General features: G+C 40.3%; 1 protein-coding gene across 2 annotated transcripts in view; it reads left to right on the forward strand.

Moving 5' to 3' along the window:
• Nucleotides 1–17,261, forward strand: part of RB195_021048 (uncharacterized protein) — a gene marked incomplete at both ends in the record, with an annotated part of 60,227 nt that overhangs the window by 17,406 nt on the left and 25,560 nt on the right. The window contains 7 exons of one of the 2 annotated variants that reach the window (XM_064207569.1): nt 1,481–1,553; nt 1,740–1,873; nt 5,289–5,386; nt 5,437–5,617; nt 5,678–5,753; nt 7,421–7,506; nt 16,308–16,390. In XM_064207569.1, coding sequence (XP_064063450.1) covers nt 1,481–1,553; nt 1,740–1,873; nt 5,289–5,386; nt 5,437–5,617; nt 5,678–5,753; nt 7,421–7,506; nt 16,308–16,390 — 731 coding nt within the window. Of the gene's footprint in view, nt 1–1,480; nt 1,554–1,739; nt 1,874–5,288; nt 5,387–5,436; nt 5,618–5,677; nt 5,754–6,449; nt 6,556–7,420; nt 7,511–16,307; nt 16,391–17,261 lie in introns of those variants that run through there. The other variant, XM_064207570.1, reaches the window with a different exon arrangement.

The raw sequence follows: 17,261 nt of genomic DNA on the forward strand, positions 1-17,261 counted from the left end.
CATTGCTTAGCAGGGCATCTCACCAAGAAATCAAAGTCGTCGTCTTTTTTGGCACATTTATTGTGATTCAAACTAAGGATCTAATGACGTTACGTGACAAATTTTGAGAAAGGTGCTTTTGATACTACTATGTAGGCGGACTTCTCCTGTTTACGTTTATTTACAATAGCTTACTTTCAAAAGATAATTGAAGAGCCTTACAATAAATAACCTATACACATAGAAAGATTAGTCATTTTTTGTCGGCTAATTTTCAGTTTCCACTTATTATTCTGTCTCTTCTACCTATTGTAACCTTTTTTCCTGATATTCTTCTTTTTTCTTATCTTTTTTTCCTTCTTCTGTACTTTTTCCTTTCAGCACGCTAACTTTAGTACCGAGCCGTCATAACCATGATATTTCAAAGTATTAGGTTTGCGGGCGTGAATCAGGACCGGTGATACACATAAACATTGATTTTGCTAGCCTAATTTCCAAATCTGAGTTGAAAGACGAAAATGGTGCACTATAACCTTCCAAGCTCCACGTTGCGGTCATGTGCAGTATGACTGCCGACTGGATCTCTAGGTTATACGGTAGTTCCAAACAAATCAGTATTACTTCAGTGTCGTTACCCGTGTTCTGTAGTTGTGGCATCTGCGAGATATTAAATGACCTTCGATTTGAAGCCTGCAATGGTCCTCGTCTTAATTCCTTCGGTAGCATTATTTTGAGATACAAAGTGTTTGCTGCTTGCTACGCACCACGTGATATACTTCAAAAAGCGATTTGTCTCGATATCCACAGAATAGGAAAAATAGTTTTCTTCCCGACGTAACCAATGGCGATGTTTCGGCACGCTGTGAGCCCTCATCGGGAGTGTGCAAGCAATCAGATGGAGCACACTGTGCATGACAATTTCGGAGAGACTTCCCTTAGAGCTTCATCAGAACCGAGTAAAACATGTGCATGCGTGTATCTAGTCCATGATTATCGACACGTGGGCAATGACATGGCAGCATACACAAAAGGACGAGTTTGCAGTTGTCAATGGATACCGTAGCGCAGGACGCAGGACGATCGGACAGGAAGTTACGAAAAGGCTCTCGCAACTAGGTGTACCTGTTGATGCTATTGAAAGTTGCGTTACTCGCAGATTCCCTGAGCGCCGCTGAGGTGCCGCCGCAACTCTGTGGGTTGTCCAAAATCTCACTGGGCGCGGAAAGCACCCCGCTTCCAAATTTGTTTACGTCCAGAGCACGCTGCGGAGAAAGAGCGTGACCTTCAGTAAATAACATGAAGAAAGCGTAAGTGCTTAAAGACAGATACCAAATATATTCTCTAAAAACTAATTAACTGCAGCTATTTTGAAAAGACCTGGTAAAGATATTTCTGATTTCCACTACTGTATGCTGCTACGTCAGTCGTCTGTTATACGTCTGTTATATTATTGCCTAACTAGTTCTAAAAATTATTTATATAAAAGTTTGTGATTATTTAGTCCTCCCACAACCGGTGTCTGGAGATCGACAGATGACTTATCCTCTAAGAAGACAAAGGCACATCTCAGTGAGGTAAAAAAGAATTGTTTGGTTCGAAGGTCGCGAATGTCGAGAATCTTCATGGAAAGGGAACGAAACGTGATACACACTTTGTTCATAATTCCTCATGATGTATTCAAGTAGTCAGCAACCACTTATTTTTAAGGCCACCTAATCTTAATCATCTTCCACTTATTTGTTATATCTAACCGGCTTCAGATCTTTCCTAACCGATATGGTCGGCAAGCAGCATCGTTACTTTTCTTGGATAGAGTGGTATACATTTTTATGCAGTATTCTTCGGCAAAAACAGCAATACATGTCTCGCTATCTGGTATAAAGAGATTTGTGAAGTGAGTTCATGATTGGATTTAAATATAATTTTAAATTTTAAATTCAAAGCAGGGCCACTTCCCGTGAATTTCTGCCAAAGAATTAAAACTTTTCTCTTCTAACAAGGACTTCTACTTATGGAAATTCCATCAATGTCTTCTTATGGTCTACTTGCCAAAGGTGTTAGCAGTAAATTTAAAGAATATCCACACCCGATTTTGCAGCTATAGTCCTTCGATGTGAGCACAATTTGGAGATTTCTCGAAGTGTTGGACGGAGTTCTTCTCGCCTTTCTTTCCAGCAATTAACATGAAGTGATATGCTGATGTGAAATGACAAAAACATCACCAATATATTGATAAAGATAAGATTCCTACGCCAGATGTCGTAAGCTACAAATTGAGCAGCTGTCTGCATACATGAATTCAATTTTGGAAGAAGAGATCTGGCAAGCGCTTTACGGTAGCGAATAGAGGAGTAGATATGCGGAGGTGTACATTAGGGTAGAGGGCGACGAATGCAATTGTCACGGCCAAGAAACGGTTCATAATGTCTCACTTGCTTTTTGACTAAACTGCATGGAGTTCATTGGGCGCTGCCCATGCACCAACTACAATACTGATTCCACCTTCTAGCACGTTGCACCAATTCGACGTGATGGGACCCTATCGCCTCATTTTACCGCTTTCTGACGTCGGCGCAGCAATTTGGCGCCATGGGACCTGTCTCAGTGCTTTCGGGCCCATCCGTTCGACTTTGTTCCTGAATCATTTGAGGTTCATGAATACGTGTGCAGCCTATATGATGAATTGTCATAGTCAATCTCTAGTCGGCTGCTTTGCAATTCCTCCCAAATTATTCATTTTATTTCATTTTTTTATTAATTTTAGCAGTAAGTTCCAAGTTCGACCTTATTTGAATCTTGGCATCGTAGAGTTTGATTGTGTACTACTTTCTTAAGCAGAACTAAGATTGTTATTGATCTTTATTCTGGCTAAAGTTTCGGCGTCGTCGCCTTCTTCAGAGCCTGGAAAAATCAAAGACACGTGTAATCTACTCCCTCAAACGCCTCGTCATCCCTGGCGCCATATCAGGACCTTTGCGGGTTTTGACCTACGGGGTCAGAGGCGGGGGCATCGTTACTAGTTAATACTAGCGGCGCAGCTCTCACAACTGGTGGTCCGCTAACATCACGATTTCGTGGCTACCAAGGTGAGCGCTGGTCTGCTTTTCTGACGTTGCTTTTAAATAATCTGTTTGCTAAATCATATTTTGTGGACGAGGCGTTTGAGGGAGTAGATTACAGGGATTATTGGTTTTCTAGTCAGTTCATAAACGTTGGCTCGCTTGCTGAATATTAATCGGCGCCTTTCACCCCTCCAGAGACGTTAAATTGGTACCAGACCTGTTTAGAAGGATAAAAACACTGTCCTGATTTATATTTTCTTGTTATACCAACAGGGTTTAGGTGAAACTTTATTATTGGCCTAACGTTTCGACAAACTCGTCTCTATCAAAGGCCAGACTCACCGACTAGCGGGGCGAAATTCACCTTGGTGACAATCTTTGAGAACGCGGTAGTTCACTAGCCCCGTTAGTCGGTGAGACTGGTCTTTGATAAAGACGAGTTTGTCGAAACGTCCGGTCAATAATAAAGTTTCACCTAAATCTCGTCGGCATAACAAGAATATAAGTACACTTCCAAATGCCATGGTTTCAAGAAGAGAGAATTTGGAGACTGTCTTGATTATCGGCTGGCCCTCGCAAGTCATTGCATAGAGTTCCAAAACCTCAACGACTACGAATTGCACTAAAACGCGTTGGCGCATACCTGGTAGATGGTTAAGTGACTTTATTCTTATATATATGCATATATATATACATCTATATATCTATATATATATACGTATATATATATATATATATATATATATATAACATAGAACAACGAAGGGAGAGACAATAGAGGACGTTCTATATCGTCAACGACGGGCGTAGGACTGTTTCAGATGGAAGCAATGGATTGGGTGCTCTCAAGGACAAAGGATGAAGTGCACGGCATTGATCAATCCCAATGGCGATGCGCTTAGACGTTCGACTTCAATTCAGGATCTCTTGAAGTTTATGAATCCATGTGCAACCTATACGATGACTTGCGGGAACTATCCGATGTGTCAAGACAGTTTTATTTTCTCCCAGAAGACACTGGCACCATTTTATCGACCCGTGAGGAGAAGGTTTTAATGACACTGGGCGGTTTCGAACCATCGATCGTGCCTAATCTCTTGTAGGCTGCGCTACACATGCGTTGAGGGAACTACTACTGCAAGGAAAACTAATTGAGTAATTTATCCTCTAATCGCCCAGATTTCCTTCTCCTACCAATCTACAGCAGATTGTCTAGTGCTGGAATGGCTCCGAAACATTATGAATACGAAACAAAAAAGTAGAAAATGCTGATTTTAAGGACCACCAAAAATATCTAAAATTAATGAATACTCTCTCCAAAATTCACTGTGGGAAACTTTGGGAGAGCGCAGGAAACTCATCAACAATAAAACTAACGCAATTATTCTGAAAAAAAAGGATCCGAAAAAAGCATCCTCACACAGATCCTTCCTCTCCTACGCATGTACACACTCATGCCCACCATTTTCCTCATCTTGAACCTAAAAGGTATTTCATGAAAGTCCAAAATTCCTTTAAACTCGAATGCATCTACACAATCCCACCATGATGCACGCAGAAGTTTGTGACATTTCCTAAAAATTTTGAATTAGCACACCTAAAGGCAGCATACCACGAATTTGATATAGTGGAGGAAACAGGGGAAAGCTAGAGATGGGAGGGATTGTGGATTGCGAGATCAGAAGTGGTTCTGTTCATCTCTCCCTAATCGTCCTAGAAAACGGCGTGGAAACCACTTTAGGTCCTAGGAGGAACGTTAGAACGCCACTCTATGTTCGCCTTCCGGCTCCCTCAGCAACCTATTCATTGGTTTCACTTGAATAGGCAGTCGAGGTGAACTCGTTGGCTTTCGACCGTTGCGCAACCGGATGCGGCGCGAGTACAAAAGTGGAGCCTTGAGGCTGAATTCGTCGTGAAAAACGGAGTCTTTTATGTCGTTTTTCACTACGATTGGAAAGAGGTGAGCGGAACCACCCTTGTTCCCGCCATCTACAACTCCATCTCTAGCTTGTCCAGCGGTTTCCCTACGTCATATTGGTGCCATGCTGCCTTCAACACAGCACGGTTTTAGATTCTCCAATGGGTGACTGAAAGCAACTAACGAGCATATACGACGCGTATATATAAATTGAAAAGTTCCAATTAGGAAAATGAGACCCTTGACAATCACCGTGAACACAAAATGTGACAAAAAAGGCTTAAATGCATAACTAGTTTGAAGAACTCTTGCAAAAGTTCGCTTTCTAGAGATTGCGGTTACGAAGGTTTGTTCATGACTGGTGAGCTAGAGAAAAAGATCTATGATATTCGTCAGTATTACGTTGGAGACTGCAACATTGAGAAAGGTTAGATAATCATAATTAGTTTTCTATATTTTTACCAATATTTGTTCCAGGGCTTTTTTTTCATGGTTTTCTCTCGTTTGTGATTTATGTGGCTGAGCGTCAATTTCCTAAGGAATCTTCTTTGCAAAAACAGCTTCAGAAGCTCTTTGATGCAGTCACAAATGCTCTTCGTAATAAGGGTGTACGCTCAAGACGTTTACGCCGCGAGGAACTCGAATCTAATTCTGGAAGGTAAAAAAATCAGTAACTTCAAAACATTTACATATTCTTCATCACCATAGTTTGTTTTAGAGAAAGGAAAATTTATCTTCTCCCCTCTCGTGTCCGTATTGACAAACATCGATCGAAGTCGTGTGAACCGCTCAAAGTTAGTGCCACCAAGTATAAGTTGATAGTTTTTTCTTTGCTTGCTAAGATTATCCTTTGTCTACACCAATAATAGAGTTGCACCATCTCAAAACTGACTCTTGTTCTTCCCAGTCCTTTGATCGAAATAACAAGAATTTTGATGGTTGCACCATGCGACGTTTGACACGACACAGAGAGTAGGTATAGTGTGAAGGAATCCGTGCTGAGCAAAATGAATTAGAAAATCACTTTGCGACTAGTTTCGCCATGGCGGTGTGAAAACTAGGCAATAGTCTATGCTTAACAACATTTACGATTTCGGATGAAATTGGGCGTGCAGAACTCTTGTGGTTAGAAGATCACCCAGAGCCATAAACCAACGAGGATGGTACGTGGATCTAGGGGAGACGATCAAGTTATTCTAGACTTTGCATTATCATTCCAAGATCCTCAGACCTATGTGCGGTTCTGAAGCTCCAGAGCTTATCAAGTCCTAAGTGGTTATTCTGCAGGAGACCAAGAGTAAGGGTAACGTACGACAGGTAACTGTCGTCACGCCAACAACCTGTGGAGAAAAGGAGGTTACGTCACAAGAAGTGGGGGACGTTGCTTAGGCCTTCCTTGTGGATACATTTGTTGCTCATCTCAATTTTCATACAATCCTATCAATTCTTCCTACCATCTTCGGCTTCTGCTTTACATCAAACTATCCAAGGGCATCATCAGCTGCTACTCGCCATCTTCAACAACCGACGAAACCGACTGGGAATACCGAAAAAAAACGGCAAACACTCGGCAATGTTGATGATCGAACATCTGCCGTGAGTCCCTTTCATACTAGGATTCTTCTCAGGAAGAAAGACCATCGTCGACGGATATGACAATCGCCTCATAACTCATAACGAAAGGTTCGTGAGTTAGCATTTTATCTTGTCAACGTAATATAAAACGGCCGTCTAATTGCTGGAAATGGCACACAAGGAAGGCAGCTGTGTTAGGACAACCTCTCGTCTTGCTGTTTCTGTTATATTCCTTTCTTTTGAAAATGTCTTTCTTTACCTAAAGGAGTCCATCTGCTCTTGGATTCGTTCAACAATTTATTCGTATCGAGACCTCTCCTACCTCCTAACCTCTCCATTGGCCATTTCTTCGTTTTTTATTTTATATGTCGAAAGAAAATATGTATGTTGGAAACAAGTCTTTGAGTATCCCCTTTGGAACTGCAATAACATTCATCTAACGGTAAACAAGAATGGACTAATGGGAATCTCTCCAAGAAAGGAATGTCCGCCCTGGCAATTTCTTCTTAATGGCATTCAACAATGTGAGTTGATCACACCGCACACGAGCCCTTTGACTGAGATAGTGCTAAAAAGTAGAATTTCCGAACAAATTCCCCGAACTCAATGGTTTACATCTCAGCAGTGCCTCAACTGAGGAACAGTTCGGTCAATACAGGTATTATTATGAGCATAGTGTTCAAGACTACGTCCACTGGAAATAATTGAGCAACTTTCTTCACAACATAGACTCTTTCACAAATACATCTTTCTTTCAAAATTTGCAAACTTTACAGCGCACGTGCAACTATTTACTCATGATCATTTGATTTACTATATTTTAAGTTATTATATGCTTTAAACAAAACACATTGCTACTTTCTTTCGTGCAATATCGTAGTTTTAGATTGCCGCTTCATCTGCTGAGAGGAAGGCTGATCGCAATAACAATAAAGAAAATTTCCCGATGCTACCACCCATCCAGAAGCCAAAGTAGGAAAGTCAATAGTTGTTGTGCCCTCGTACCATTACATGATATTTTAATGAGTGCTAATAGAGGTTTTACAGCATCCTTGAATTTTTCTAGGGTTTAGTGCCATCACTTTTTTAGTCCTTTTTTTTGCAATGGTCTATTCTTATTATTTACGGCTGGATTCCTAGCGGAAATACAGAATGATTCCAATCCCTTCCTAACAGATATTCCTTTCTCGTGGTCTAATAAGTATACTTCATTTCGTTTACTTTCACCATGTTTTTAATTCTTGTGTGGTCCTTATGGTGTCATTAATCTCCACGCCTTTTATCAGCCAAATGTTCTTCGATACACAAGCTCATTATCCATCTAATTTTTCCATTATAAATGGTACCTCACACTAAGCACTCTACCCACACCCCACTCTACCCTTTTTTCTCCAATCTTTGCTCAATCTCCGGTCTTGCCGTACAACGCAACATTTCGTGACAGTACATCACATATGGGGGTGGGTGTGGCGCAATCGGTTAGAGGTCCGTTGTAGCCACACGGTCGAGGGCTCGAATCCTAGTGCTCACAAAGAATTTCATCCCTCCGGGGTCGATAAATTGGTACCAGACTTGTCTGGGAGGATAAAAACACTGACTTGATCATCGGCTGGCCCCCGCAAGTCATTGTAGAGGCCAACACGCGTTCCAAAACCTCAAACGATTACGAATTCCAGCAAAACACATTGGAGCATCCCGAGTGGATTGATACGCCAGTGACTTCTGACTTTGACTTTACATCACATACTTTACATTGTAAAGTCTATTAACAACACTTTAGAATTGTGCTTGTAAAAGAGTCCGTTGTATCGCACAGTTAACGAGTCGGAGATGGAGGGGATCTACAAGATGCGTATCAAAAAATATTCGGTTGGTAAAAGGCGTGAGAATTCGGTTACATCATATAAAGAATAAATATCTGCTAGGAAGGCATTAGAGGCAGTCTGGACTTCCGTTAGGAATCTATCAATGAATAACAGAAATGAGGGGTTTTTTTATTACTAATGACTTTATACTGTTCGTGACACTTTGTGAGGTATACGATTGTCCCACACGCAGTCACACATGCAATAGTCTGAGCCGATGCTCCGGCCCCACACTTTGGAACGATTGGCGAATTAACTCCCTTCACTTGGGTTGCATCTTCAGTCACTACAAGAAGAACGAAATAGAACAAAAGAGAAAAAAAAGTGGCGATGATGAAAGATGTAATACAATTGTACGAAAAAGGAAAGCAACATTTTGAAGAAACCATATCTATCAACAGAATAAGGATGCGCAGTTAGAGCGTGTTTGTCACCGCTTGCAAATTTCGCAGAATGAAACAGCTTGCAGAGGAACGGATCGCCAGACAATGAAGGATATCTAGAAATACAACAGAATATAGCGACTTAAACAACCCACAGCTCAATCAATGTGGTTTTGTTTTCGCCAGAAATAGGGATCCAAAATTGGAACGAAAAAATGAAAAATCGAGTGTTTTACGTTTTGAGCCTATATCTTTTTTGAGAGAGGCTGATAAAAAATGGACAGCATATGGAAATGCAAGCTCAAATTTGCTGCAATATTTTGCCAAAACTATGTACTATTTTTTCGAGCAGAACCAAGATTGTTCTTTATCTTTATTCTGGCTAACGTTTTGGCGTCCTCGTCTTCTTCGCAGCGTGGAAAATCAAAGACACGTATAATCTACGCTCTCAAACGCGTTGCTTGATAGCCAATGAATTGTGATGTTAGCGGATCACCTGTTGCTAAAGTTGCGACGCTAATAGTGACTAATAACGATGCCCTTAACGGGTTACATTGATGCATTCTTTACGATTAAATCTAGTAAATTCGGCAAACTAGTAAATTACCAAAACCACTTTTTTTACCTTGTTGACTAAGGCGAAATAAATGGACCTGAAAGAGGAGACCGAAAACGCTGAAAGCTACTTGTTTTTACTTCTCTTTCTGTCTATTTGGAACGGACAGATTTAGTTTATTTTTTTAGATATAACGCAATTTATGACAGAAAATACTATAAGAAGCTATATGCACAACTACAAGTCTAAACAAGCTGAATGATCACAGACAAGTCGATAAATCACAATATTACATTATTCGTTCCCGAAACCCTCGGTCATTTCGATTGCCATATTAAGCTTTTAGGATAACTGCTCATAACTTCTGTACGGTGGTAAATCGAGTCGGTTGAAACAAGTATGTGACCGTGGAAGCCAGTTTTCTTTGCCGACCCGTTCTATACAGAACAATTGTGGTACAGTACTACCCATCAATCCCGAGAATCCACCCACAGGGACGCGACATGTGCCGGTGACAAATTGTAATAATCTGGCACGCTTCTCCACATCTAGGTTTCGAACCCATTGCCAGAACCACACAACTTGTTTGATTTGCGGCGCGTAATGTCGATACACGGTGTTTCTCTGCCAGTCGTCTACATCATGCAGGATTTACCACCATACAGGAGTTATGAGCAGTTATCCGAAAAACTTAGTATGGCAATCGAATGAACGAAGGTTTCGGGAACGAATAATGTGATATTGTGGTTTATCGACTTGTCTGTGATAATTCAGCTTGTCTAGACTTGTAGTTGTGTATGCAGCTTCTTAGAGCAGATTGAGTGTTGTACACCACAGAGATCCTCAGTTCACGCTCTATCAGAAAATAGGTTAACATGTTAGTGGAAAGTCTTTTTATAATAATTAATGTAATAACGATTTTCTTGTATCTGAAATAATTATGTACATATGTCCAAGTGCTCCTCGTAATGACACCGCACTTCTTTGAGAACTCCACTGGGAATTAATATAACATATGTATGTATATGTACATATTTGTACACGTATGTACATTATATATATTACATATGTATATTATGTATGTATGACAAATTTGTGATTTGTTAATGCTCTAAACAAAAAATCTGTGTAATCAAAGAGTAATCAGTTTTACTGTTTTGTAAAATCGGAGGTGAACATGCTCATGAAGGTCTGTGTGCTCTCTTAAAAGCACTTTAGAAACTTTAGCATCATTTTGGATTATTTTCGTGACACACACACAAACACACCCACGGACTAAGCGCGTTATTGTATAGCATGATAATATTTGTGTGAATGCTCATTTTTCTTTATAATCGCTCGTTCGTCCTCAAAAATGCTCATTCGTTCTCATACTTGCTCACTTGACACGATTCAGAAGAAAACGAGTGCTATTCTTCTTTATCGAATGCACCTCTGCCGAAAAAGTTAGTTTTATATTCTGACAGCTTCACTATCAAGACTAATTCCTCTTCAATTATATCGTAGATTGCAAATTTTTCTCTGACTAAGGATGCTTTAGATCAGCCACTTGATTTAATTTAGTTTATTTCCTTATTGGGCGGGTGTGGCGCAGTCGGTTAGAGGTCCGTTGTAGTCACACGGTCGAGGGTTCGAGTCCGTCCTAGTGCTCACCAAGCCTTTCATCCCTCCGAGGTCAATAAAATGGTACCAGACTTGTCTGGGAGGATAAAAACACTGACTTGATCATTGGCTGCCCCCCGTAAGTCATTGTATAGGCCAATACGCGTTCCAAAACCTCTACGGTTACGAATTCCAGTAAAAACGTGTTGGCGCATCCCTAAGTGGATTGATACGCCAGTGACTTTTTCTTTTTTGACTTTTATTTCCTTACTTGATTTAATTAATTAGATTTAGTTCGTTCACTTCTTTTCAGGTGTCCTTTTGTTGATAACCAGAAGCTGTGAAACGACCATTCTGAGCTATCGAAAATCATCCAGGTGCTACAGACAACCAACTTTTTTCTTTGCGAAAAACATCGACGATCCGAACACGGAGGTTTTCGATTATGTTTGGCATCTCCAATAAAAAAGAATGCGATAAAATACGCGCCATCCCAAATTCTTTTAAATCTCTGGGATGTGTGCAGCAAAAGCGTCTTTATCTGGGTTGCGAATATGTGAGACTGAATGAGTGAAATGTACTACAAAAAGTGCACGTATAAATTTTATCATCGCTAACATGCTGAAACGATCGCAAAAAGTTTTGATTTTGTTTACGATGAATCGACAGTCCACTATGAGGATGGGAAAACTCATTTTGTTCTGCGTTTTCTTTTTCAATCTTCATCCCATCTGAATCATTTTGTTCGCATTTGGCGGCCATTTCTGGGGGTAGCTTCCAACAAATAGCATCGCAACTTTCATTATCGGAAATGATAAACTGTATAATTTTAGAATAGAACGTGTTTTCTTCGTCCCATCACATCGCAGACCTCGAACACGCCAGCTGCATTAGAGCAAGGACGTGTATTATGAAAAAAATACCGTAAAAAATCCAACAATTAAAAGTTCCGTTTTTTTTTCTCCTGCCCTTAGACTGAATCACAAAAAATCACTTTTGCAAGTGCCTACTTCGCAACTCGGGAGTAAGGAAGGAAGGCACAAAAACCTTTATAGGCTCATGTACATTAGTACATATACAAAATAAATAGATATGCAGTCAAATATAATAAAAATATCAATAAATAATAATAAATAATATAAGAAAAAACTGACCAAAAAATTAATCATGCTATATAGTAACGCGCTTAGTCGGTGTGTGTATGTGTGTCTTTGTCTGTGTGTCATGAAAACAAAGATGAAAAATGTTTCATCATTGGAGAGCGACCCAGCGCCAGCGCCTAGTACGCGAGACTTCTACCACTGAACTACTGTCAAGTATGAAGAAATGTATGATATACCTGATAGGACAAGTTACTTTAGCTATATATTAGCACGTTGGCGACAACGTAGTCCACATGTGCTCAGCACGTTTTTGAGACCGTCCATATGTAGATTACAGTTGTTCTTTTTTCATTTCGTTTAGCTATATTTCTACCTTTTTCTTCTCGAATAACTAAATCAGACCAAAGCGAAGCTGTGTGGTCTCGGAAAATCTTTCATTTCTTAATTTTAATAATAATAATGACATCTGGGCTGCAATCGCGGACGGAGGAAAAGGGCTCCTGTCTCTCATGGCTAATTTTTCTGAAACGAGATTCTCGTCCAAGGGTAAATAGAGTTTTATGACCACGTTGACTTCCAATTTTACAGATCAGTAAAAGTGATTAGTCCTTTTATTATGCAAATAATATTTAGTTTTTGTTTTAGTTTAGCGCAATAACAAATCATTAACTTATTGCATTCTCTTTCGAAATATTACCTCTTTTCTTTTCCGGAGGTGAAGTGACTTCTTCTAACAGAAGTAAAAATAAAAACAAAGAAATTGTGATTTATGATTCTTCTCTAGTGTCTTTCTATCTCTGATATCTTTCTAATGGCCAACGCTCGCCTATGTAACATTTTTAAGAATAACATTCAAGTCTCCAAACATTGTAGCAAAGAAGATATGTTATGATGTTCAAAAACTTAACTTAGACACAGAAAAAAGTGAACATGAGAGTTAAATATAGTCTAATCCCCGCATTAGATCAAATTCCTGCTTTCTTTCTTTTTTGAATGTCTTCATCTTTTCAGTATTTGCACAAAGAGTTCTCTTCTTTCGTTGGTGATTTCTTCTATGTGGATTATGTTTGCTACGTCGGTTCGTGTGTGTTTGTGTTCTTTTTTTGTTAGGAATCGAAAAGTTTTCAGTGTTGCTGTTTTTTCATGTTGTTGTGTAAAGAAAATCCTTAGTCTAAGGGTACAACAAATTTTCGTTTCTACTACTTCTTTTCTGGTGTTCAAAATGAGAAAATTTTGCCCCAAAAAAGAGAGGTCGGGTTAGGACGACTCCCACGATCTCAAATGAGTAGGTTGGTTTCAAAAGGGAAAGAGGCGACTTTCACTATGCTGAAGTGGTGTACCGACGACAGTAGGCATGCAGATATGATGGGACGAGTTCCACTACGTATCAATCCGTATCAATCCGCTTGGGATGCGCCAACGCATTTAACTGCAGTTAGTAATCGTTGATGTTTTGAAATGCGAGTTGGGCTATACAATGACTTGCGGAAGCCAACTGAAGATCAAGTCGGTGCTCTTATCGTACCAGACTTGGTGTGATAAGAGCACCGACGTGATACGTAGGCTATCCTCCGCAAGTCACAGTACTGGATAATTGCGTGTACTTAAATCTCAAACGAATCTGAATTGAAGTGAACGCGGTGGCGCATCCCAAGCGGACTGATTAATGCCAGGAACTTTATCCCTTATCCTTAACTCCTCCTCTTCAACCGTGTCCCTCATAGAATCATTTGGTGCGCTTCAAGACGATGAGCCATCTGAAAAGAGCTAATAAGTTGGATCCAAACCAAACCCTTTTCACTGATTCATGAAGTCATGTGCACGCCGCCGCGAACATTGACGAAACACCCATTTCCATCGGCCTCTTTCAAGACTCATTTATTCCGCTTCGTTGTGGTTATAAATCCCGTAACCTCTAAAAGTGTAATATACACCATTCTATTATACCAACGCTGCTAACGTGACGCGGGTATCTAAAAACAAGGAAAAATGGAGCAGTAAACACAAACTGGGCGTTATGTGTTGGCAGCTTGGGTTTCGTCTCAACGTTATATGCGTCTCAACGTGCTGACTATATGAGATTAACACAACCAGTATTAATGGGATGGACATTCCGAGGATTTGCGTATTCAAATATCTGGACTCGATGATCACATTTGTCCGTACTCTCGTATGCAAGGTTGTTGCTTAAAGGCATCACCCCACGAATCTGAGGTGGTGCAGATTTCAGGTGGAGTATTCGTATACGGGATGGGAGACTACGAAGAGGGGGTGATTCCGTCCATTTCTTCCTAATTGCCGTAAAAAACGGCCCGGAAGATGCGGCACCGCACAAGGCTGGTGCGCTCCAGGCGAACTCCCTGTACAAAATAGTGCGCCAAAACGCCTGAAGCCATATCTTCCGGGCCGTTTTTTACGGCAATTAGGAAGAAATGGACGGAATCACCCCCATCTCCGTAGTCTCCCATCCCGTATACGAATACTCCACCTGAAATCCGTACCACCTCAGATTCGTGGAGTGATGCCTTTAAGTAAACGCTACATGGTGAGAAGGAGCTCGACAATCGGGGGGGGGGGGGGGGTTCTGTGATGAAGAAGTTAAATCTCGTTTCGAAGTCACGAAATCGAAGATATTACCGCACACAACTAGTGTGTTGTTTTCGTTAGAGTTCGGCAACGCTTTGGCACATGCTAAACGCGGCTTATATAGCTCAAACTCGTCTCTCAATCGCGATCGCTCCCTCCACGGTTGCGCTAACAGTCCACAACATTAGCGCGACACTATTTACATTCACATGAAACTATTTAACTATTTAGCAACCATTTCTATCAAATATACAATCGGGCAAGCCAGTATTATTAAACGTGGTGAAAAACATTGCTCTTTTCTGCTCTTTCGCTAGTGTGTGTTTCTGAGGATTTTCACTCTTTTGATGCTGGAAGATTTAGCATATTCAATTTTAGCTCCAGTTAAACTATCCGCATTATAATGAGGAATGCGGTAAAATCCAACATTTTCAAGTTATTTCATCAATTATATTGACAAGAAACGTAGCTCAATCACCTTTGTTTCCTAAAACAAGCTAGTTCAAAAGTTGCTACCTGCCCTTATTAAAACTACAAGGAAGTACTAGTAAGAACATCACCGACGATGAAACCTGTATCAAATATCAGTCGTAAGAGGGGTCAAGCAGCAAAACTAGTAGTGCAGTACAGCCCAGTTGAGTTGTCCTGAACTAGAGAAGCAGTGAATAATGGTTAGATTTCCCCATAGAGATTGAATTACGTTCCACTGAAGTTGTTCGACACGTCGTAATAAAGGACTGTGATCTTGCTCAGGGACATAAAATTATGAGAAGTTTCCAGAGATCATTTCGAGATTTTCTCCACCTGGAAAGAATTAGAAACATAAAGAGGTGAGAGGGTGGTGCTCGAATTAAACGAGAACTAAAAAAAACTTTAAAAAGTAGGTACTACAAGTTGACCCCACCACCAGTACAGGTTTTCTAATCACAGACACGATAACAGCAACAAGAGTCATTAAGTGAAGAAATTCACGAAATTAACCACGCGATGCAACGTCTTAGCCCAACTTGCTAAAGAGCTGACCCAAGAACAGCTCGATCACATGCCGTATAACAGCGCAGATTGCGAAATAACTACGAAAGTATGTACCACCATAGCACTCATCTTCCGAAGATTCATGATTTTCCGTTCATGATTATTATGAAATGTTATGTTCTCACATATGTTGTTCTAGTAATAAATTTTTCTTGAAGCAAAAACTAACGATTTCATTGTTGTCTCGAGAACACATAGTTCAAGGGCACATGCGGCACAAATTATTCCGAAACAAACATTACAAAACGGATACTATCGAAATGCTTTTCTATACTTCTCTGGCTTAGTATCTTGTTGGAAAGAGAGCATTGACAAGTGAAGCATTGTTTAAGCTGAGCCTCTAAGAACACAAAGATCTAAAACTGAATTCTCTCTGCCGTAACTCGGTCTTAAATCAAGTTTCTCATGCGTCTTTACTAGCAAAATATTTTAGCACCACTCGTAGCATTGGAGCATACCCGCCTTTTCCAGCAAAGTTTTAAGGAGATAAGAGTTTCTCGTCATCTTATCAGAGAATCTCACACCGTAACGATCACCAAGGTTCATTTACATGCATCGGCTGCATTATACAGCTCTTCTCCTTTTCTATTTTTTGTCACGCCGCTCCCACTGACCTTGCGATTGTATACATCCAAATTTTCAGAATTTCCGAGATCGGTGTCATGTTTCGCTATAAGTACTTAGTAGTACTTATGATCATCTATTATAACGGTGCCTTTGTTCAAGGTATGCTGATTATCTAGTACATTTGCAAAATTTGGCAGATCATCATCTCTAAGCTCATTCAAAACGTAAAAACATTTCAGGACCAGTCACTATAAACCTTTATAAGCATGTCCACAATTATAGTAATTCCGTTAGGGGAAAAACAGTATCTAATGTTCTGCATATCTGTCGAACGAAGCTGTAAATTTCAAAAAGTTAGAGATTTTAAATTAAGAGGTTGCCAGTACACGCTGGTTGAAAAGTATAGGAAGATTGCCTAGCACCAATTTTTAAATAGCAGAAAATACTTTTATTTTTCCCTTTTTTGTATCAAATTTATGAGCTTACTCTTGATGTATTGCTCATTGCTTTTTACGTGTTCATGAAACCATGCGAACACTGTTTACCTAATGGCCAACTGAAGATGAGTAGCAAGAAGGTTGCGGGATTCGCATCACTCAAAACCGTCCAGAAGCTTATCACGCAATGCAAATCGACGGAAGACGTCGATGTGAGGAATTCTGCCACTCGAAAAAACTAATGCACCCTCTCTCTGTAATGTGCGAAACATTTGTCAAACTGTGCTCAGATGGGATGCATGAAAATATCCAAATTTTTGCCGCGCGAAAGTGATCCAGTGAAAAACTTTCAACCTCGACAGCGCGCACAACAGTCGGAGTTATCGCCGCATTATAGATCGAATGCAGAAGAAGAACGAATAATCGTCATTCCACCGTTTTGCAGAACAATTTATGGTGTGGACAAGAATTACTGCTGCTGAGAAAACCCCTCTGAATCCCAATGACATTAGAGTATAGAAGTCAATGCAAAGCCATACCATGAAGAAGTACCGAAAGAGGTGGTGACACCAAGAGAGTAAAATAAAATGAAG

The sequence above is a fragment of the Necator americanus genome, chromosome X (assembly GCF_031761385.1).
Source record: "Necator americanus strain Aroian chromosome X, whole genome shotgun sequence".
NCBI lineage: Eukaryota > Metazoa > Nematoda > Chromadorea > Rhabditida > Ancylostomatidae > Necator > Necator americanus.